Source organism: Chionomys nivalis, chromosome 2 (assembly GCF_950005125.1).
Source record: "Chionomys nivalis chromosome 2, mChiNiv1.1, whole genome shotgun sequence".
Taxonomy (NCBI): Eukaryota; Metazoa; Chordata; class Mammalia; order Rodentia; family Cricetidae; genus Chionomys; species Chionomys nivalis.
This window is the reverse complement of record NC_080087.1, coordinates 103,400,955-103,422,218: the sequence shown is the minus strand read 5'-3', so window position 1 is coordinate 103,422,218 and position 21,264 is coordinate 103,400,955. Positions and strand designations below refer to the sequence as shown.

Genomic DNA, 21,264 nt, shown 5'->3' with positions numbered 1-21,264 from the left:
GTGAGAGGGCAAGCAGGAGCACAGGGACAAGCAGCAGGACCTAAGAGCAGGGCAATGGAAGCCTTCCTGGGCCGCTCCTCCTCCTTCTTCCCAGCCCAGGAGGTTACTCTGTGACACAACAGCCTCTACAGTGCTTATCTGCCATGCTAATTCTCAGTCCCAACCCTGCCATTCTACCAGCTGGGCTCCTGGCATACCTGCCAGGTAGAAAGCCAGGTGGGGTCTTGCTGTGAACCTGTCATTACAACAGATCAGAGCCAGGATGGGGCAGATAAAGGAAGAGGCTGAAGGACACTCTAGGGTGACAAGGCATGAAGCTGCCCATCAGGAAAACTGCTGACTCACAAGGCTGTGATCCAATCTGCTTAGCAGATGAAGGCTCTGCCAGGGAGTGTCGGGGAGCTGGCCTTTCTTCCAGGCCAGTGTGTCTCTTGCAGCACAAATGCATGGCCTCCGCTTAAAAAGGATATAGCAGATGATACAGGCTTCTTGGGCAACACGTACCCCTCTCTGCCCTTGCCTAAGCAGAGCTGGGTGTGAGCCGCCACTTTCCTGCAGTAGAGACGGGGACACCAGGCGACCTAGTTGGTGGCTTCTTCTCCTTCCTTTTCTGCAGCCTCCAGGGATGGCACTGACAGACGTTGGCACCAGGGAGGACACCACTTACGGATGCTCAGAAATAGACCGGCCCCCGTGCGCCTTCCAGAGCTGCGCCTGCTCAATGACCACAGTGCCCCTGAAACACCAACTCAGCCACCCAGGTACACATGCTAGCCCCGGCCCTGGGTTCCTAGGCTGTGCTCAACCCTTGACCCTTCTACCCTGTCTGCAGGTTCTCAGAGCTTGTAGATGGAAGAGCAAGAGTGAGTGCCAGGTTTGGTGGCTTACCCAGTAAATCAGTCACTGTGAGATCACGTGAGTATTGCAAATTTCCTGGCACCAAGTTGGTAATCAACCTAGTGGCCTCACTGCCCTTGCCCCTGGCGTAAAAAATGTTGAGGCCCTTAAAACTAGATCACACTAGCCTGTGAGCGCTCCACCAGCAATCACGATCTTGACCGTGTGTAAGGTTTTAGACTTCTAGGGTAGCAGGAAAGGAGCCTGCCATCACAGTGGGAAGGCTGACCAGGTTAAGGGCACCCCAGGAGTCTGCCTGTGAGAGGCCAGCCACCAAACCTCATGGGATTCCCCAGCTCCTTGGTGACTGAGAATGTTTGAGGGTGGGGAGCAGAGGGCATGAATAGGGAGGAGAGGGGCAGTGGGAAGCAGAGGGCATGAGTAGAGAGGGAGGGGCAGTGGGGAGCAGGGGGACCATGACAAAAGGACAACACCAAGCCAAGTTTGCAAGAGAGGGGATGCCTGCTGGCGGGCAGGCTGAGATGTGGAGTACCAAGGCAGAGGTCATCAGACTTGCAGACACGGGGCAACAGCAATGCCTACGGGCAGATTCAGTTCTGTAGAGATGACTTGCAGCTGGGGCCAAGAGCCCAGGCTGCTGAAAATGCTGAAAAAGAAGAAAATATACCCACCCAGGGAGCAGGGCTGTAGGGAAGAGGACAGGAGAACCTGAGCCTGGGAAAGCTAGAGAGCCCCACACCTCAGCCGCACAACAAGGATCCCCCTTAGGAGGCAGCTCTGGGAAAGTAGAAAGCATGTCTCTCAGAGGGGCAGCGGGAGCGAGGCCCAGCCTCGATGGGAGACAGGGCTGGGACCACAGTGCTCTTTGCCAGTTTGTAGCATCAGTGGGTGAGCTGGCAGGGATGGGCCTAGGTATGAAGCAAGGGCCATGTGGTCACCCTTAGCTTCTCCTAGAACCCACCACTCCGGTGCCGCTCAAGAACACAGAGGAGGCCCCTGAGCAGGTCCGCCTGGCCCTCCAGCTATCCAAGAACAGCAGCAAGGATCCAGAAAGTAAGTCACATGTGTGGAGGGGATGGGAACTGGCTTATGCATATAGCTACCACAGTGAGAACACCACAGTGGGAAGTTAGGAGGCACAGGTTCTGCCCAAGGGGCAGCTGGGCACCCCATCTGGAAAACAGTCCCCTGCATCATGAGTGAGGGGGCTGGAGAACAGGGCCAATCCAGGAAAGACCCATCCCACCTCTTCCCAGTAGCCACCCATATCTCGCCCCTTACCTGCCCTGGGGATCCACCCAGCCTCACTTCAGAGAGGAGGTACTAAGTCAGGCTAATCAGTGAAGAGTGCCCACTGAGCAAGTCCTGCCTTGAGGGATGCCCTCTCAAATCTGGCAACCTGTAGGGCTACTCAGCCTGTACCGTCTGATCAGCTGGCTCTCCCCACACAGCATTGTGTGTTTCCAGACCTCTGGGCTAGCAGTCGGCAGCACAAACTGCATGGCCTCTGCTTAAACTGTCAGACTCTTGCTCTGTCCTCCCTCTGATCCCTCTAGGGATTATGGATGAGAGTTTCCTAGGACCCAGAATTCTTTTTTTTTTTTAAGATTTATTTATTTATTATATATACAATATTCTGCCTGCATTTATCCCTGTGGGACAGAAGAAGGCACCAGATCTCATTACAGATGGTTATGAGCCACCATGTGGTTGCTGGGAATTGAACTCAGGACCTTTGGAAGAACAGACAGTGCTCTTAACCTCTGAGCCATCTCTCCAGCGCCTAGGACCCAGAACTCTTTTCTCCTCTGAGTCATATTAGGGACTAGATTGTGTTCACCTAGCTCCAAAGAAGACCTGAGTACCTGTGGGAGTGTGACCCTCAAGGTCACCTCACCTGAAAACTCTGCCCTCCAAGGACATCTGTCCCTAGTAAGGACGTGTACAGTACCAGAGGGTACATATGCAAACACAGGGTCACTGATCCCTGAATTCAGTATTCTCCCCAGCCCAGGGGCACCTGTACCAGCTCCAGTGTGTGCCCTGTGCACACTGGGAGGGTGGTTTGTAGCCCGAACAATAAAAACCCAGAGGCAGATATTGGGGTTCAACCTGAAAACCAGACAAGCAAAGCAACCAAGCCACTAGAGAAGTCTCGCCTCTACCAAGGCTGGATGACTGCAGACTAAGCAGACAGAAACTCTCTCTTCTCCCATTTATATTCCCTCTAGTGCTGGGATTAAAAGTGTATGACTCCCTAGTACTGGGACTAAAGGTGTGAGCCACCACCGTCTGGATTTGTTTCTGTATTGAAGATGCCCTGCTGCTTTTGGAGTGGATAAAACAGACTCACTGGATAATCACAGGGTTTCTCTACGCAGCCCAGGCTGGCCTCTAACTTGTGATCCTCCTGTCTCGGTTTCCCAAGTGGGATTACAGGCGTGTGCCACCATACCTGGCTTGCTTCATTCTTTAAAGCCTAATATCCCGTTTTGTTCACTGGAAAGGCCTTAGGCAGGACAGCTCAGGCTGAGTGTCAGCTCCAGACATGTTTCCACGAATGCAGGGAAACGGCAATTTTCAGACCCAAGCAAGATAGAGACTAAGCCCAGCATCCACTGTGTCAGACATAAGAGTCGGCGGGACTGTGCTCCTCACCTGAAAGGGTTCTAGTTAGACAAAGATGGGACAACTTGAAACCAAGAACGCTAATGACAGCTGTTCTTGTGTACTGGGCCAGATTACCAGGAGATGCAGCCTACAGTGTCAGCAGGCCTCCCCAGGCCCTGAAGCTGACACTGCCTTCCTGTTCCCAGGTGCCCCTGGTAGCTGTTCAGAAGATGCCTGTCAGAATGGAGGCACCTGTGTGCCAGGTGCCAATGCCCACAGCTGCGACTGCAGGCCTGGGTTCAAAGGCAGACACTGTGAGCTTGGTGAGTCAGAGCTGGCTACTGGCCTCAGGGCAGCTGACACGGTAACCTGGGACTTGGCCCTGGGAGGCTGAGCATACAAACTGGCTATACCTAAGGGCTTCCAATCTGAAAGATTACAAGGCAGGAGCCAGAAGAGCCCAGGTAGGAAGGATGGTGGATGTGGGACCTGAGGGATGGACCATGAACCAACCACAAGGGGCATGGGGCTACTCAAGGCACTGCCCAGGAGAGAGCCTAGGAAGTCAGGAATGGGTGGTGATTGCAAGGAAACATTTCAGACGCTGGACTGATGATGAGAGGGAACATATTTGGACTGAGAACCAAAAGTGTTGGAAGCTCCCACAAAGACATAAAATAATCCCGAGGCCACAAGAACCTTAAGGAAAACTAACCTGCTGAAACTGAGCGCCCTGAGGCAAGGCCCCAAGTCCAGAAAGTAGCTGACAGATCCCCAGGCTCACACAGGCTGCAGGGCTCTTCCCAGGCAAAGGTCTCTCTTGAGAGGCAGAAACAGAGCCTCCTCCTCAAGGCTGGCCTTTCTTTCTCTGCCACAGCCTGTGAAAAAGTGCCTCGCCCCTGCACACGGCTGTTCTCGGAGACAAAGTCGTTTCCTGTCTGGGAAGGAGATGTCTGCCACCACGTGTAAGTCAGCTCTGCCTCTGCCCTTATGCCCTGGTGTTGTGGCCTTATTCCCCCCGCCCCCCAAGGAGGGACAAACACTGCAGATACTGGCTTGGGCCACTTCTGTCTAAACTATCTGTCCAGCCCATGAAGCCCAAGAACTGACTAGAGAACACAGGCTGAGTCCCATGCATGGAAGCCCTCACACAGTCTCAGGACCTGACTCTCCTCCTTCCCTTAAAGCCCAAACATCAGTCAGCACAGGAGAGCCCCAGTCCCAGCTCTACCACCCCAGCATGATGTGGCGGTGAGCAAACCACTCCTGCCGCGGTTTCTCCACCTGGCCCAGGAGGAAGGACTGCTTGTCTCATCTCGAGACCCTACCTGCTACAGCACTCATGACTCTGGGTCAGGTGTCTGAGGGCCTGCTGTGCCAGGTTATTCCAGGCACTCAGGGATGAGTGCTCTAGATGAGGACAGCCATAGCAAAGGCACATCTCTGCACAGTGTAGGAGAAATCAGGGAGTGCCCAGGAAAGGAGAGAGATAAAAAAAGCATAAGACAGGAGTAGGCTTCATGAGAGAGGGACACTGAACAGACATGGAGGAGGTGGGGCTATCAGAGAGAAAAGAATGTTCCAGACACCAGGTACATGTGTTGCAAGGTGCCCAATATGTCTGAGGAACAGAGGCCAACAGAGCAGAGAATAATGTGGGAGAAGACAGGAGGGTTCCTGGGATCTTGGAGACCCTCAGACGGACCGTGGCATTTGTTCCCCATGAACTACAGAGATCCTAAAGGGCTCTGTGCGGATGGTGATGTGTGACCACGCTGTTCAAGCCCCTCTGGATGCTTGGAGGAGGAGGAGGAGGAAGCAGGTGAAAGAACAGAAGGAAAATGGCAGAAAGTGTCCCCAAGCTTGAAGCAAAGCCAGGCTTAGAAAGAAAAGGAAGAGGTCAAAGGTCCTAATCTGTATGAGTTTGGGGAAGCAGCCTTGACCACCATTCACCCTGGACCCACAATGGCAATGTTAGCCTGAACCTACCATAGTCCTCCGGCTTCCAGCTCTTCTAGTTACACCAGAGTCTGCCTCTGTGTTAGATGCCCCCGTCATGTGAGAATCCTTCACTCACCAAACTTTCTGTCCTGCTCTTGTAACCTATATGTATCTTTGAAGAGACTCCCCTTAGCTAACATAGAGATGGGTTTTGCTTATATTCTGATTGGTCTTACTAGAGTTTAAATCACTTTACAATTATCATAATGGGTGGTGTGGCTGGGTTTAAATCTATGTATCGATTTCTATCTTTTCCATCTGAACCTTATTGCTTTTTCCTCTTCTCTGGCTGGGTCACCGATTATAATTGTTTCATTTTGTCCCATAGTCACTCTAGGATTTTCAACGTACATCTTCAGTTTGTCTCCACTTACCTTGATTACTTGCATACAACTGCAGTTACAGAAGACTTACTCCCATCTACAGCAGGAGACGTCACAGTGCTGTCAGCCATTTATCGCTATGCAACGCTGAAGGCCTTGCATTTCCAACACTCATCATTCCTTTGTGTAACTTAAGATTCCATCTGGTATCATTTTCCTTCTCTGGAAAACTTACTGGAACATTTCTGAGGACACAGACTCATAGGTGATGGTTCTCTGCTCTCGATGGTCTGAAAGACTTTTGTCTAAGCCTCGCTTTGGGCATAAATATTTACTAAGTTATAGGATGATTAGCTGACAGCTCTGATCCTTGTTTCAGCACTCCAGGTTAGAAGTATCTTTATGACAACATACTTGGCACATAATGAAAAGAGAGGATTTCTTTTGGCTCACAGTTATAGAGGTTTCAGTCCATGATGGTGGAGGTCAAGGTGAAGTGTAAGAGCTCCTGGCATGGTTCCCTGGCTTTCTCCTTTATCCACTTGTACAGTCTGTGGGATGGTGCCACCCACATCACGGCAGCCTTCTCTTCAAACACCCCCAGACACAACCAAGGATGCTCTTTACTACCTCGTGTGCTTCTAGGTGCAACTGAGTTGACAAATTTAGCTCTGTCACCACCCATGTCATCTCCATCCCTGTGGCACCTTTTTTATTTTCTCTTTATTGCTCTTTCTGGTCAACTTGATCATGTGTTTTGGTTTTGATAGTGTTTATTTTTATTCCCTGAGTATTTATTTATTTACTTATTTTGAGGTAGAGTTTCTCTTTGTAGTCCTGCCTGTCCTGGAATTAGCAAATGTAGACCAGGCTGGCCTCAAACTCACAGAGATATACTTGCCTCTGCCTCTGGGGGGCTGGAATTAAAGGGTTCCTTCTCTGGAATTTGTTAATCTTGTGTTTCTGGGGCTTTAGCTTTTGTCAAATCTGAGCCATTGTTATCTTCTTCGTTCCTCCATTTCTCCTCTCCTAGAGCTCAATTATGAATATATTTAACTAATATTGTCCCTCGGGTCACTGTAGATCTTTCCATTGTCTTAGTGTTGTGAATGGTGTTATATGTGTGTATATCTATGCTTCCTGTTGGGTAGTTTGCATTGCTATGTGATCAACGCCACACACCTTCTCTTTTGCATCATCTAGTTTGTTATCAATCCAATTCAACAATTCAACTGCAACTTCAGATACTTGTTGATGGTTGTTGGATTAGATTTGGGGGGGGTTGTCACTTTTTTTCAGTCTTAAGATTAAACCCAAGGCTGCCCAGCAAGTACTGTGCTACTGAGCCCCAGCCCCAGCACAAACACCGTGTTTATCATTGTCAGCCACTTCTCTCTTCATTTTGCTGATATTTTTCTTGAGCTTATTGAACAAACAGGTAGCAGATACTTCAGAGTTTTCCTCTCATTTGATTTTGATTTTTGGTTCTTATGATTTTTTGAATGTGTAATTTATCAGATGCTGAACATTATAAATTTCATATTACTGGGAGGTGAATTTATTTGAATTCTTTTCAAGAAAGAGATTTTTGTTGTTTTATTTTCTGCAAGGCAGGCTTTGATTACAGTTTGGTCCTTTTGAGGATTTAGGATGGTTTTAGAGACTTTATCTAGGGCTAATTTCACCCTCTTCTGTGGCACTATCTTCCTGGAGTCAAACAAGATCTTAGCACTCTTGGCTCAGGTCTGGCCTTGCTGCTCAGGACTCCAGGCCTGTGTGTGCACAGCTCGCCTCTCATGGCAGATTTCCAGACTGCCCCCATGGATCCCTCTCTACTCCAGAGCACCCCCAAGTTCCAGCTGCCTCTGCCTCACCAACTCAAGCCTGCCTCCTCAACACTGACCACTGCCTACTCCCAGCAAATGCTCCAGCCTGCATGGCAATATTCCTCTCACGTTCCCCTCTTCTCAGGGCATGCGATTTTTCTCAGTTACGCCCCTCTCCCCTCCAGTTCTCTGGTAGCTGAAGCTGAAGGTCAACTTTAGGTCCTCTGTTCCCTCGCAGCCAGAAGTCCTCCAAACGGTCCTCCCAACTAGTGCAGGCAGGAGCTTCTCTGCCACCTCCCTGGTTTTCTTTTCAATGGCTCAGACACAGTCCCATTCCCACAGAATGCTGAGAAGTTCTATGAGTATATCCCGCTACACGTGAAACGGAGACTTGGGAGCTAAACAGGCTTGCTAGCATAGCCTAATTAAAAATGGGATGGGCAGGCTTCATCAGGCCTCCTGGTCCATACTGCCTGCCTTTGAGACTTCCAGGGCCAGACTTCATGACTGTGTTCTTGAAACATTCATAGAACAGAAGACTTGGGTTTCCTGATTTGCTTTCTACTGTTGTGACAAAGAACAACCAAAAACAACTTGGGGAGGAGAGTGTTTATCTCAGTCTTTACAGGGAGGAGAGTGTTTATCTTAGTCTTTACAAAGGGCAGGAACAGAACCACGACAGAAACAGAGTCGGGAACTAAAGCAGAGAGCACGAGATGTCCTGCTTACTGACTCGCTCCCCATGGCTCACTGGACAAGTTATCTTATACCATCAGGACCACCTGCCCAAGGGTTAAACTAGCCACACCAGTCTGGACCCACCCACATCAATCATTAGTCAAGAAAAGGTTCCCACATATTTGTCAGACTATAGGCAATCTGATAGAGGAATTTCTTCAATTAAAGTTCCCTCTTCCCATATGACCCTATCTTGTGTCAAGCTGACCAGCAAAACAAATCAGCAAGCAAACAAATAAAAACACTAACTAGCACACCGAGTCAGACCGTCCCAAAGCCTCAGGACAAGTGGCCTGCCCCAGCAATGTCCTGTCACTGAAAATTCAGTGACTCCTTTCACCACCTTGGTTTTGTCAGCATCTGTGAAACGGTACCCTGAAATGAATACATCCTTATGCGTGCTAGACTTTACGTACACCCCCAGTAACACTGTATTAAGAAAAGAGTGGGCTCTGCCTCTGTCCAGCCTAGATGAAACAGACGCCTCTCCCGGTGTCTGGTTTCACAAAGTTTTCTTGTGACAATAGGTATAAGAAAGTCTACAAAGTTCACCAGGACATCTGCTTTAAAGAGCGCTGTGAGAGCACAAGCCTCAGGAAACCCCAAGCAGGTACACCTGGGGCCAGGCTGCCTTGCGCAGTTCTGTGGGTGGGTGGGAGCAAGCCAGGCTGTTTGCCCAAACCCCAAGCAGGTACACCCTGGGGCCAGGCTGCCTTGCGCAGTTCTGTGGGTGGGTGGGAGCAAGCCAGGCTGTTTGCCCAAACCCCAAGCAGGTACACCCTGGGGCCAGGCTGCCTTGTGCATTTCTGTGGGTGGGTGGGAGCAAGCCAGGCTGTTTGCCCAAACACCTCGCATGCGGCTGTACCCTGCTCGGAAACGGATGCCCACACCTGCACGTGTGGGGGCACAGACAGGCCCAGCAGTGCCTGGAGGCGGTCACTCTAGTCCTTCACAGAGAATCGGTGCTGTGATGGGAAAGCACAGGATGTTACTGACAGGCCCAAGTGTGTAAGCGCAAGTTTAGACGATCCTTTTACACCACTCACAGCCAGGCTTCCCCCCAGTTCAAGGTAGTCACAAGCTGCATCGCTGTTTAGGATCTTGCTCAAAGTTCTACTGAGAGCATGGTGTTCCGACAATGAGAGTCCACCTTCAGGTATGGTCTCCATGACCACGTGAAGCCACACATCACATCCTTGCTCTGCATGACTAAATCTGAGGAGAGGCAGCTGCAGCATGCACTCACCAGGAGTGCTGCTTGACCAGAGTGTGTCGCTACCTCCCAGGGCAGCCCTTGCTTGCTTCCTTCCACACTCTCCCCACAATGCCAGGGTTCTTCTGCTTAATCCCCAACAGCCACTTTCAGCTGGTGTGTGCATCCACCAGACCGAGAGGGCAGACACCCGGCAGTCTGTATGTGGGCTTGGCTGGGTTATAGATGAGGAACAGAGAAGGTTAAGGGTGGGGTTTAAGGTGCACAAGATTCGTTTTCACTAAACTGGTTTTCTTCATTATTTCAGGAAACAAAGTAACTGTCAAACACTGAAGAAATCTTAAGGCACACTCCTTCATACCAAGATCTGTTGAGAACTGGAGACACCATCACACCCAGCACCTTGAGCACTGAAGTCCTTTACCAGACACTGATGGCACAAACTCAGCACTGTGCTCTTACAGACCCAACCAGGAAGGCTCCAGAATTCCTGACTATAGCCTCCCTGTAGATACAATCTGGTCTGGCCGTGAATACGAATCTGCTTTCAGGTGGAAATGAGACTTTAAGGGGGAGGGGTCTCTCTCTCTCTCTCTCTCTCTCTCTCTCTCTCTCTCTCTCTCTCTCTCTCTCGGCAGATCAGTTACAGCGAGGCACAACAGTCACCTGGCCCCTTTAGGGCAGTGGGCCTGGGTGGTAGAAGGATCAAGGATGCCAAACAACCCTGGGGGTGCTGGGAAGGCTCTAAGGAAATACCCTCAACCCCATGAATGGCATTCTACTGGTAAAATGGGGTGGGAGCCTTGTCGTGTAACACCCAGATGATCCTAAATGCAGCCTCTCACTGGGGGGTTAGGGTGGATCCTGGGATTCTAAGCACCAATATTCCTGAAATGAAAGAAACTTTGTCTGCCACCCACCTCCCCATGTATAAACTGTGAGATGTTAAAGGGCATTGGATGCTTTTCCACAACAGTCTGGAAAATACTGGGTTACTCTGAGGAGACCCCTGTATGGCCCAAACTCAACCCCACAGTGACTTCCTATTGACGTGACATCAATTGGGAACAACAGATTGGTTGGCCCAAGATAATTTACTCCCCTCCCTTGGGAGAGCCAGAACAGTTCACTTTTCCTGTGTTGGGAGAGAGGTGTATCTGGAAACTAGCCACATCAGCTGCATTGGAGGACATGAAGGAGAAATGTCACCCAAAGGCCTAAGAACAACCACAAACAAAAGGAGCTCCAGGCAATGCTTATCCTAAGGAAAAAATGCTCACAGTAAGGGATAGGACATGAGCAAAGATGGATGGGGCATCAGAACAGCAGGCTCTCGGACATCAAGCAGCAGGGCCTTTGCATCCTCACCGTTTCAACTATGAAAACCCTGTATGAAGAGCAGTTGACAACACTCAAATCCTGTCCACTCAACAGCATCACCATTCACCTCAGCCTCCAAGAATGCAAACACAAAACACCTCCAACACTTGTGAGCAATTTAAACGAAGATCAAGAGTCCAGAAATTATTTGGTTTTAAAATATTTATACGGCAATATGTCACTTAAAATATTAATGTATCTTTTAAGAACTCACCCAGAATGCCCATTTTTATAAAAATTAATAATCCCCAGCTACTTACCACAGACTGACTTATAGAACACTTATTTCCAGAGCAACAGGGAAAACAGACAGGAAGCACGCATGCGTGTGCGCATACACACAGACAGACACACACACACTCACAGAAAACACCATTCAAGGCTGCCCTAGGAAAACGACCCAGTGCCATCTCCAGAAGACAGCAGAGGACCAGCAGCCTATTGATTCAAATTTAAAGGACGGGCTGAACCCAGGTGTCCTCATAGAGGTGCCTGTGTTCTCACTTCCACCCTCTATCACAGCCAGCTGGAATTCTGGCGATGCAAGAATGAATACAAGTCCCCTGGGCAACAGTGCCTGCTGCCCCCAGAGAAAGACAGTGAGCATAAAAAGGAGTCTCAGTTTGCTGCTCCTACTTCTAAGGGTCAGCAGGTGCTGGTAACACTGCCCACCTCAAGAATTTTCAAGATGCAGGAAGATGAGGTCCAAAATCTAACTTAAAAATGACACGAGACAAGTTCTTGGCTGTAGTCAGTCTCCCCTAAGATCTCTGTCCTCAGATTTCTAGAAGACAACCAGATCCGCACACCCAAGGATTCCTGCAAGGGAAGCCCTGAAGCATCTGTAATCTTAACCCAGGCTGCTGTTTCTGCAGCTGTAGCCAGTACCTCTGTGAGCAGTGAGTGTGCAAATTACCTGGGTTAGCAGGCTTGGTCAGTGGTGCTTCTCTATGCTTGGAAACCTGCCCCAGATTCCAGCATCAGAGAAGTGTCTCTTGAACCTTCAAAACCTCAAGAAGAGAAGGATTCAGCTTTCACAAGAGATGCAAAATGGGCCACATGGAAACAGAGGAGCTCTACCCTCGTTTATACTGACCCAAAGAAATGCTAATCACTACTACTACGGAGTTTAGACACTTGGTCTACAACTCAGGAGTTGGCAGGGCAGACAAATGCTCAAGCAGTATTTTGGGTTTTCAGATGGCGTGACCTCTCTGGCACCCACCCAACTCTGCTACTGTACTGCCAACACGGTCACAGATGTAGACAGACAGCATGGCTGTATCCCATTAACGCTTCATCCACAGAAACAAGCGGTAGGCCATAGTTGGCAGTACCTGGTTTAGATCTAGACCTTGGTCTTCTGTACAGAAAGACATCTCCTGAAGGACAAACTGCCATCAAGGCATGAAGACCCCTGAATGTCACAGAAGAAAAGGAGCCAAGATCCTCGCTTGGAACCTAAGATATGCCTCCACCATAAAGCAGCAAGCGCTACTCATCTGAAGGGAGCACAGAGTGGCACAGGGCGGGCAGGCTCCTGGGGACAGTGCCCAAGGCTACTTGTAATCCGTGCCTCAAGTAGATGGTATGCCAACAAAGACAAACACACTTCACCCAGTCTCTGTTTTCCACTCTACTATCAACAAGGCTCTAACCAGCTGCCTTCTCCTGTAGTGAGGTTGGAAAAAAGATCCCTCAAGAACAGAGCCTGACTGGAGATCCAGCACCAACCAGAGGCCTCCTGTCCTCAGTTCATAAAAACGTACTTTGAAGAAAAACATTTATTTTTACCAAATATTGCTGAGCCTGTGCATTATGCAATTTTTTCCTTTTCATATCAAAAACTCACACTGGCTTGTCTCCAGAGACCTGGGGGGCCAAAGACAGGGCTCAGAGACCAGGTCCACAAACATCTAAGTCGACTTCCATGCGACAGTGAGACCTGCCACCATCCCGCTACATAAGCTACAGCGTTAGCAGTGAATGGCAAGACCAAGTGATATCACTGGAAACGGAGATGAAACCTTTATAGTAACGACCTCAGGAGCCTCACCCGCCAGGCCAACGCTGCCACATTCCCACCTCCAGTTGGAGTCTATATTTCAGACAGGACCCAGCCTACTGAAGGCTGAGTGTGGAGCTGGCACACAATCCTTCCAGTGTTTCCGAGTGGAGACAGACTTGCTGATGCTGAGGGAAGTCATGGGTAACATTCCAAACATGCCTCTGCTTTCTCACACATCTTTCGGAAGCAGATGTATGTCCTTCCAAAACAGTCACTGTCCACTTGGGAAATGTCACAATAGAATCAGAAGACTGACAAGGTGTAAAGATTTATTTTGGGGTCAAAATGAAGACGCAATCATGAGTTGTTGGGCTTACCGTTTGCTAATCCAAACACGGGATGAGCAGATACCTAATTAAGCTCAGGGTTAGCATTCTATTTAGCTCTGATGGAGCCCAAGGCCAAATATCCTACATTCAGGGACAGTGGAGGTCACTTCAGTGCCACAAACTAGAAGAGTGAGCAGCAAAGAACGAGCATCACTGTTCTCAAAGAGCTTTGTCTATGGCCAAGAACAGCTAGGAGGCATTTCCCTTCTCTACTGCCCTCGGGCTGCTGGTGGTAGACAGGACGGCTTGCTGTGTCTTACTTTGTGGGAGAGTCCAACAGGCAAAGACACGGCCTTGCCAGGGGTTGGCCTGACTCACAGACCTGACACAGCGGGAGCTCTGATTGGACGGGAGTCTTGGGATGGCGGCTTTTCTCTGTGAACGCTCTTCTCTTTGCAGTCAGGCTCTAGGTGAGTCCAAAGCCTCCGCGCCTTGGTGCTGATTCCTCACAAAATACACCTCAGATCCAGCAAGATCTCTACTTTAGACAGAAATAAACATGTCAAGCCCATTTACCATCCAAATGTGTTATGGTCACAGTATTTTACTGGGCCAGGTCTTGGACACTGCTTTGTGGACCTGACCATTCATGTGCAGTGCAAGGGAGGGTATTCTGCAGCATCCCTGGCTTCTACTCTCAAGATCCCAGGGCCCGGACACACAGAAAAATCTCCAAAGATTGTCAGATATCTTGAGAATTAGGGCATCCCCATGTATGCATTCGGTTCTGTCTATATAGGAAACACAAGACCCATAGAGGGATTTCACATGACTATTAAATGTCACTAAGTAGAAAAAAAAATATTACCAAGCATTTCTGATTTTGGCTCTACCATCAAAAAAGCTTTCTGCATCACCAGCCCTGTGCGGTTTCCTGAGGAAGGGCCACAGACAACTTCCTAGGAGGCCTCAATCCTCTGAGCCTTAGCTCCACCAACCAGGCCTCTTCTCAGAGCTCACCTCATGCCAGCACCAGTACTGAACAGCACTCCGAGACACTCACTGTGCTCCCCAGGGTGACAGGGTATCTGAAAGATCCCTACAACAAACTAAAATCAGACCTGGGGTCTGTGTTCTCCATCTATCACACAGAAGGCAGAAGGGAAGTCCCTCAGAGACCAGCCCCAGCCCCAGCCCCTGAAGTGCTGGTTCTGAGCCCGTTCACTCTGGCAGCACAGGCTAAAGAGCCAAAGAATCAGGCCTTGAAGTGGAACACACATGAAGGCCAGCTTGCCCAAGCAGGAAGGGTCAGCATCTCACAGATGAGAAGAATGTTTTGCTAGTTCGAAGACTGCAAAACTAAACACATTACTAACCAACGCCTTTCACTCTGCTGTACACTGAACACATTAGAGGGCCGTGAAATGATGTCGGATTAAAAACATGACTATTTTGTGGAAAACCTGCTTGTTTTCATAAAATAAAGTGCTATGACATACTACCCTCATGTTACATTCTCATGATTTTACCTTTACTACCACAAGGAAACACGCAGCGGCTCTTGAGCTGGAAAGCACCTCTTTTTCTACACGATTTCAGAACTAACACCAACGTATTTCAACAGAGAAAAAGATACCAAACTTGGATGGGTGGCATCCCCTGGATTTTAACAGCTAAGTCCTTTATTTAGGATGCAGTGGGCCTCCACAGAAGCCACTAGACTGCAACAAAGCATCTCCTATTTGGTTTGATGTACCTACATCTCCAGTGGATCTTAACAGTTTCTTTTATTTTTTTTCTATCAAATGACCAGTGTTAGTATGAAAAATTCTTGAAGATCCAGGTGATCGCCCAAAGCTTTGAGAATACGGGAATGATCTCTGGCATCTCTGGACCCTTTTGTCCCATCCTCCATCACAGCTGCTCTTCATCTTCCTCCTCCTCCTCTTCCTCCTCTTCCTCTGATGCATGGCTCTCAGATTCCTCTTCTTCTCTATCCAAGAGCTTTTTAAAAACCTCAAACTCCTCGGCAGAGGAACGTGCTGTCCTGGCCAAAAACTCAGCTTCAGAAACCCTGAGAATGTCCTTCAGTAAAGGGTTATGGATCTGTGTCTGTCCCTTCTTATCAGGGGTTTGGTACCGTCCAAGGCGTTCCAGGTACATGTGTCTCTGCTTGATCTTGGTTATTGAATACTGTAAGAAATCATTCTTGACTATGTCCAGATGCTTAAGTCCCATCCTAAAATATGCATACTGGAAGATACAAACATGTTTAGGAATTTATGCAGAGAACCTTAAAGCCTATCGTTCAGTTCAAAACAAACTTTAGTCCAAAAACATTAGAAAAGAATTGCCTGATTAGAAACGGTAGAATAGCTACTCTCTTCACTTGTGTGAAGTCTGACAGTTTTCAAAGCATTTCAAAATTCATGCTGAGAAAAATGCAGCAGAAAACAAATGGGTGTGTTAAGTTTTTCTTTAAACAGGGGAACAAAAACTATGAGTATAGAAAAATCCAACCCAAAGATGCTTTGGAATTTTAAAAAATGTGTGAGTGCACAATTATTTGAGTATGTTACAGAATGTTTGTGAAGGTCAAAGGCCAGCCTAGGTGGTTTACAAGCCTCCAGGAATTCATCTGTCTCTACCCCACAACTCCCCACAGGGGTGCTGGGGCACTGCACATTCAATTTTGACAGGTCCCCAGAATCTGGTCCTCATGCTGGCACAAGGGTTTTCATTTGTCTGTTTTGAGGCAGGGTCTCTACATAGCCCTGGCTGGCCTTAAACTCAGAGGTCCACCTGCCTCTGCCTCCTGAGCTAAGATTAAAGGACTGTACCACCCTTCCCAGCTGCACAGGTGCTTCTGTCACATTTTCCAAATCCCCACTCACTCTAAGGGTAGGAAAGTTTTAGCTTTCTCAATAGTAGTTATTTCTGAGTACCTACTTGGACCTGGAATGGGGCCAGGTCCCTCACTGTCAAGGAAGTAAAGTGGAAGGACAGGTTTGCTTTGGGGGAGAAAAGAACCTAGCTGTACTGCTCTAGAACAGAAGCTCTGAGCTCTACTCAGAGGCTTCTTGTCCACACAGCTGACCTTACTCAACTTAAAATCTGAAGTCAAGAGTCTAGTCACTCATGCTCACCTGGAATTTGTACTCTAGTTCACTGGGGTCCGCCTGAAGAACGCCTGGGCACCTGTGCAAAAGCTCAGTGATTTGCTGTGCTGTGAACATGCACCTCTCCTTGAGGACCTTCACAATACCATCAATGTCCCGCTGGCGCATGGTGAAAACCTCGGGGCAACCATGCAGCACTCTCTTCAGTTTCCCTGTAGAATATTAAGAAAAGGAAAGCATGTAACTTCAGGTATTCTGGAAAGCCAAGGGCTGAACAATAGTTAGGGGCTGGTAGACAGGTCGGTCAGTGGGTAAAGGCGCCCGCCACCACGCCTCATAACTTGAGTTCAATCTCCAGGACCCATTCGGTGGAAGCAGACAACTGACTCTCAAAGTTGTCTCATGGCATCCACGTAAGCCCCGGAACATGTGCTACCAAACACACTCACAGATACAATACACCCACAGACTCTGACAAGGATCACCTCCATAGGATTGCTGACTTCAGACTCTGCCTTCTATAAAGCACCGTGGAAACACGTCCTTCAGATCCAGCAGCCCACCCTACATTCCTAACCTGGCCTCCAAGTGTCCTCTCGTGAGCCACATTAGTATATCCAGACAATTGCTATAAACAGGAGCTGTCCCAGACAAAGTGGAGTAAATGGTCTTCTTTTAGTAGTTGGACCAATTTTCTTAGGAATATTGGCAAATTTAATAGCTGGAAATTTAAAAACTACTTAGACTATTAACTATTTTTCCCAACAGCATAGTTGGTCACTGTCTCTGCTTGACTGCTGTGTTAAGAGGAATTTCCAAAGGGCAAGCTATTTTTGTTTTTTGTTTCTTTGTTTTGTTTTTGAGATAGGGTTTCTCTGTGTAGTTGGGGCTGTCCTAGAACTCACAGATCCGCCTGCCTCTGGCTTCCAAGGGCTGGGATTTAAGGCATGTGTCACCACGCCCAGCCAAGGTGTGCACTTTGCTTTCATCTCTCAGGCTGTGCTTCAATACTGAGCTTAGACTCAGAAGACACTACAGGAAAACCTTTTTTTCTTTTTTGCTCATCTTCTAGAGGAGACCTACAGAGGTACCAAACAGTGGACTCTAAGCCTCCCCTACTTGGGTGGTAAAAATCTTACCAGGAAGTCAATAATAAAAAGAAATAAAAAGTGGTCAAATGGGTAGACATCACTGAAGATTTCCATCTCCCTTCTCCAGAGGAATGACAACAGTTAGCAGGAGGCCACTCTGCAGCTCTCCAGGAACCTGGTACCACCAGGTCTAAATTTTTGTACAGGATGTTTTTGCAGTGGTCACCCATATGCATACACATATCACTACCACATAGCAACTCTAAGCATCCAAAAACAGACTTCATGTTCCCACTGTTCTGGAGCTCGAGACCTCAATGAACAGAACACATGGGACTTGTTTTGGCCTTGGTTCTCTCCTCCTGGCTAATCTCCCCGCATACCTCTTACAACACCTTCTGCAGAGGGCCCATCACACATCTCCTCGGAGAACCTTCCAATCTCACTTCACCTTACTAAGGTGTGTTTAGCCCACAGACCACATGCATCCCAGGATAGCTAGGAATGCAACCTAACACATTTGTATATGACCTGTCATGTCACAGTATCAGAAGGCTGAACCAAGGCAGGCTATTTGTTCACTAACTCTGACTCCTCTCACACTACAAAGTCTGCCGCTCCATCTACCTTCTCCAAGGCCAAGCTTCCGCAGGTAACTGGACCGCTTCTTCATTTGCACTGGAGACAGTTTCAGTAACTGTGAACTTTTCTTCAAAGCCATAAGTAAAGGTTCTGGGTGCAATCCCAAGAGTAGAAATTCTGAAATTATGTCCAGCAGCTGTTGAGGATGGACGCTTGGCTGTATACTGAGCAAGCTGTTAATATGGGCTTCATCAAAACCCATGTCCTGGAGGGAACTGATGACATTTGCAAGCTCCGTGGACTTAGGATCCACAAAAGTCTTCTGCTCCTCATGAAGACACTGAACAAGATGTGTCCTGTACTCTGGTTCCTGCACATACGTTTTGGGTCTAACACAGGAGGACTCTTGAAGGTTCTCTCCACTGGGTACTGTAGTCAGTTTGCAAAACAAAGGACTCATCCTTTTACGGTCTCTGAGATGAGGGGTCTGCCTGGCCAAACAGGTCCAGGAGCGGGTCATTAGTCGGTGCCAGTCAGGAACCTGTAAGACAGAGCCAAAACACAATCAGTTCCACCTTGGGATAATAACCACCACAAGATCACGGAGCGCGAGTATTTTGGACCTTGGCCCATAAAAGCTAACAGTTTTTGTAAACAATCTGTAAAACCCCTGGGCCTAAAAGGTCTCCAGAGAAGAAAATTAGCATGGAGACGACAGCACTTACAGAAGATACAGGAGCCGGGCACAGCCCATACTCTGACCTTTATGAAGGACTCCTAGTCATTAATATTTGGCTGAAAATTCTGAACCGCAGACAAGCCACCAGATAGATGCACTACCTAAACTTATTACAACAAAGGATAATTGTTTCGATGCTATCTTTCATTAAAGGAAAAATATTCCTGGGCAGGAGTCTGTCGATTCTCGGTGTGTGGGACCATCACATAACAAATAAGGCATCCGATGCCAATCCAAAACCTCTCTAGCACGACCAGCCTCCTCTCTCTCCTAAGCCCATAGCCGCCACATTAGCCGAAACTCCATAGAAGCCAGTGGCTCATTTCAGGACCAGGCTGTCTATGCCACGCCACCCGGGAGCGCTATTGCCACAAAGCGGCCGGATGTGGTCACAACCTGAGACAGGGCCTCCTGCACGTTCCGCCCGCAGCTGCTGTGATCCCCGGACCTATGGCATTCTCACCTGCCGTCCTAGAGCAGCCATGGAGCCCCAGAGGCGAACGTTACTGGATCGCCGGAAGGGGCGGTCCTTCCTGGCCCACAGCGTCCGTCCTCCGGTCTGTGTCCGCTGCAATCCTGGGAGCCAGCGTTCCTCTGTTCCGCGGCCAAGCTTTTAATCCCCTGGGCTCTTTCCCCGCGCCGCCGCATGCAGATGCAGCTTCCCTCAGCTGTGCTCTGCCAGGAACAAGCAAGACCACAGGGGTTTCTCAACTGCCCTTCAAAGTACGGAAGAAGCTAAGCTCACACCATTATTTCCTGTCGTAAACCACTCTTACAGGCGCACCGGGAGAGACGGGACACAAAAACGAAGCGCGTGTTAAAAATCTATAAGCCCTAGTGCATGAACTGGTTTTTTGGAGCCCATTCCCTATGGAGTGATACCTTGCTCAGCCTCGATTCAGGGAGGAGGGGCTTGGTCCTGCCTCAACTTGATATGCCAGACTTCGTTGACTCCCCATGGGAAACCTCACCCTTTCTGAGGAGTGGAGTGGGTGGGAGGTTGGGTGAAGGGAAGACTGGGGAACTGTGGTTGATATGTAAAATGAAAAAGAAAAATTAAATAAATTTTTAAAAAAGATTCTATAAGACCAAATAACCCAACTGTAATTGTGGAGTTAGGATGTCGCAGACCAGAATCAAAATATCATGGATTATCTTTTAGCCTTTTTGAAACTCATTCACTGTCCAACTAAACAGTTTTGTGACTATGAAGGCCTTTAAAATATATTCTTAGACCACCACTGGTTCTCACCAATCCAAAAGCTAATCATATAATTAGTTAACACTTAAAATACTGTAGGTAAATGTCTTTGCAGTCACCTTCCTATCTCTATCCCCATCAATGTGTCCGGTAAATGCCTTGATTATGACTTTGTTCTGTAGCTAATAATATCTCACCTAACTACACCCACAGTGGAATCTCTTTTGGAGCAACCAAAATTCATGCTCCCGGGCTCACCTTTGAAGTGAATACTGGTTTTGGTGGACACTGTAATATAGCAATAACTTTTCAGGACAGCCCCAAATTCTTCCTGAAATGGTAAGCTGGATCCAGACCTAGATAAAGGTATTTGGTAAATTGTATTGTTTAAAAATGCGTGTTTAGGGTCAGCAAGATGGCTCAGCAATTAAGATACTTGCCACACCAGTCTGATGACCCAAGTTTGATCCTAGAAACCCATGTAAAAGTGTAAAAGAACAAACTCACTCCACAAATGTCTACCTTCACACACACACACACACAATGCCCATATAAGTTTTTGTTTTTTAACTCTGTGTTCAACGTGAATACCTGGCCACACACACTAAAAGAAGCCAGTCTGTAGAGACTAAAGAGATAGCTCAGCAATTAGCAGCACAACCATAAGGATTTCACTTCAGATCCCAACAATACCCACATAAAAATCCAGGTGTGACCCCATGCATGCCTTTAATCCCAACACGGAGAGGGAAGGAGACAGGAGGATCAACGGGACTTACTGAGTGACAGTCTAGTCAAAAAGAAATGTGGGTCCAGGTACAGGGAGAGACCCGGCCTCAAAGTTACAGAGGACACCCAACCGTAACAACCAAGTATGTAATACACATATAAACTCACATAGGTACACACAGAGAAATATGTCTGCCATTAAAAAAAATACATGGCCCAAGTAATAAAATGATAGGAACAATGGCACATTTTCACTTATAAACAATAGAGCTCTCTTAGCACAGAGGTCTGATTTCCCATAAAGATGAGGCACCACAATGTTCCAATACAAATTTGTATGCATTAAATTTGCATCTTAGACCTGTTTGGGCAAAAAGCCTGGGAACCGTTTAGAAGGAGAGAACAGTAAAAGATAAAAAGCTGTGTTCTCACAGCTGCCTAAATTCCACCACTCGTAAGTCATTATATTTATTTCTTCCTGGTTTATTGGCTTCTTATGTGAAAAAAGAGATCAGGC

The 21,264-nt window shown here is 48.2% G+C and overlaps 2 protein-coding genes across 2 annotated transcripts in view; one reads left to right on the top strand and one right to left on the bottom strand.

Annotated features, from left to right (window-relative positions):
- Positions 1 to 13,735, top strand: part of Sned1 (sushi, nidogen and EGF like domains 1) — a 59,916-nt gene extending 46,181 nt beyond the window's left edge. Inside the window, exons 25-31 of the mRNA XM_057756043.1 lie at positions 617 to 761; positions 833 to 915; positions 1,813 to 1,911; positions 3,675 to 3,791; positions 4,346 to 4,433; positions 8,884 to 8,966; positions 9,877 to 13,735. Of these exons, the coding sequence (XP_057612026.1) occupies positions 617 to 761; positions 833 to 915; positions 1,813 to 1,911; positions 3,675 to 3,791; positions 4,346 to 4,433; positions 8,884 to 8,966; positions 9,877 to 9,902 (641 nt within the window). The 3' untranslated portion in view covers positions 9,903 to 13,735. The remainder of the gene's footprint in view (positions 1 to 616; positions 762 to 832; positions 916 to 1,812; positions 1,912 to 3,674; positions 3,792 to 4,345; positions 4,434 to 8,883; positions 8,967 to 9,876) is intronic.
- Positions 13,736 to 14,691: 956 nt separating this feature from the next.
- Mterf4 (mitochondrial transcription termination factor 4) lies at positions 14,692 to 19,382 on the bottom strand. Its single transcript, XM_057756051.1, has 4 exons — positions 19,281 to 19,382; positions 18,124 to 18,619; positions 16,433 to 16,617; positions 14,692 to 15,539 (listed from the first exon to the last, which is right to left on the bottom strand). Exons 1-4 carry the CDS (start codon positions 19,299 to 19,301, stop codon positions 15,201 to 15,203), a joined length of 1,041 nt encoding a protein of 346 aa, XP_057612034.1. The 5' UTR covers positions 19,302 to 19,382; the 3' UTR covers positions 14,692 to 15,200.
- Between the last annotated feature and the right edge of the window lie 1,882 nt (positions 19,383 to 21,264).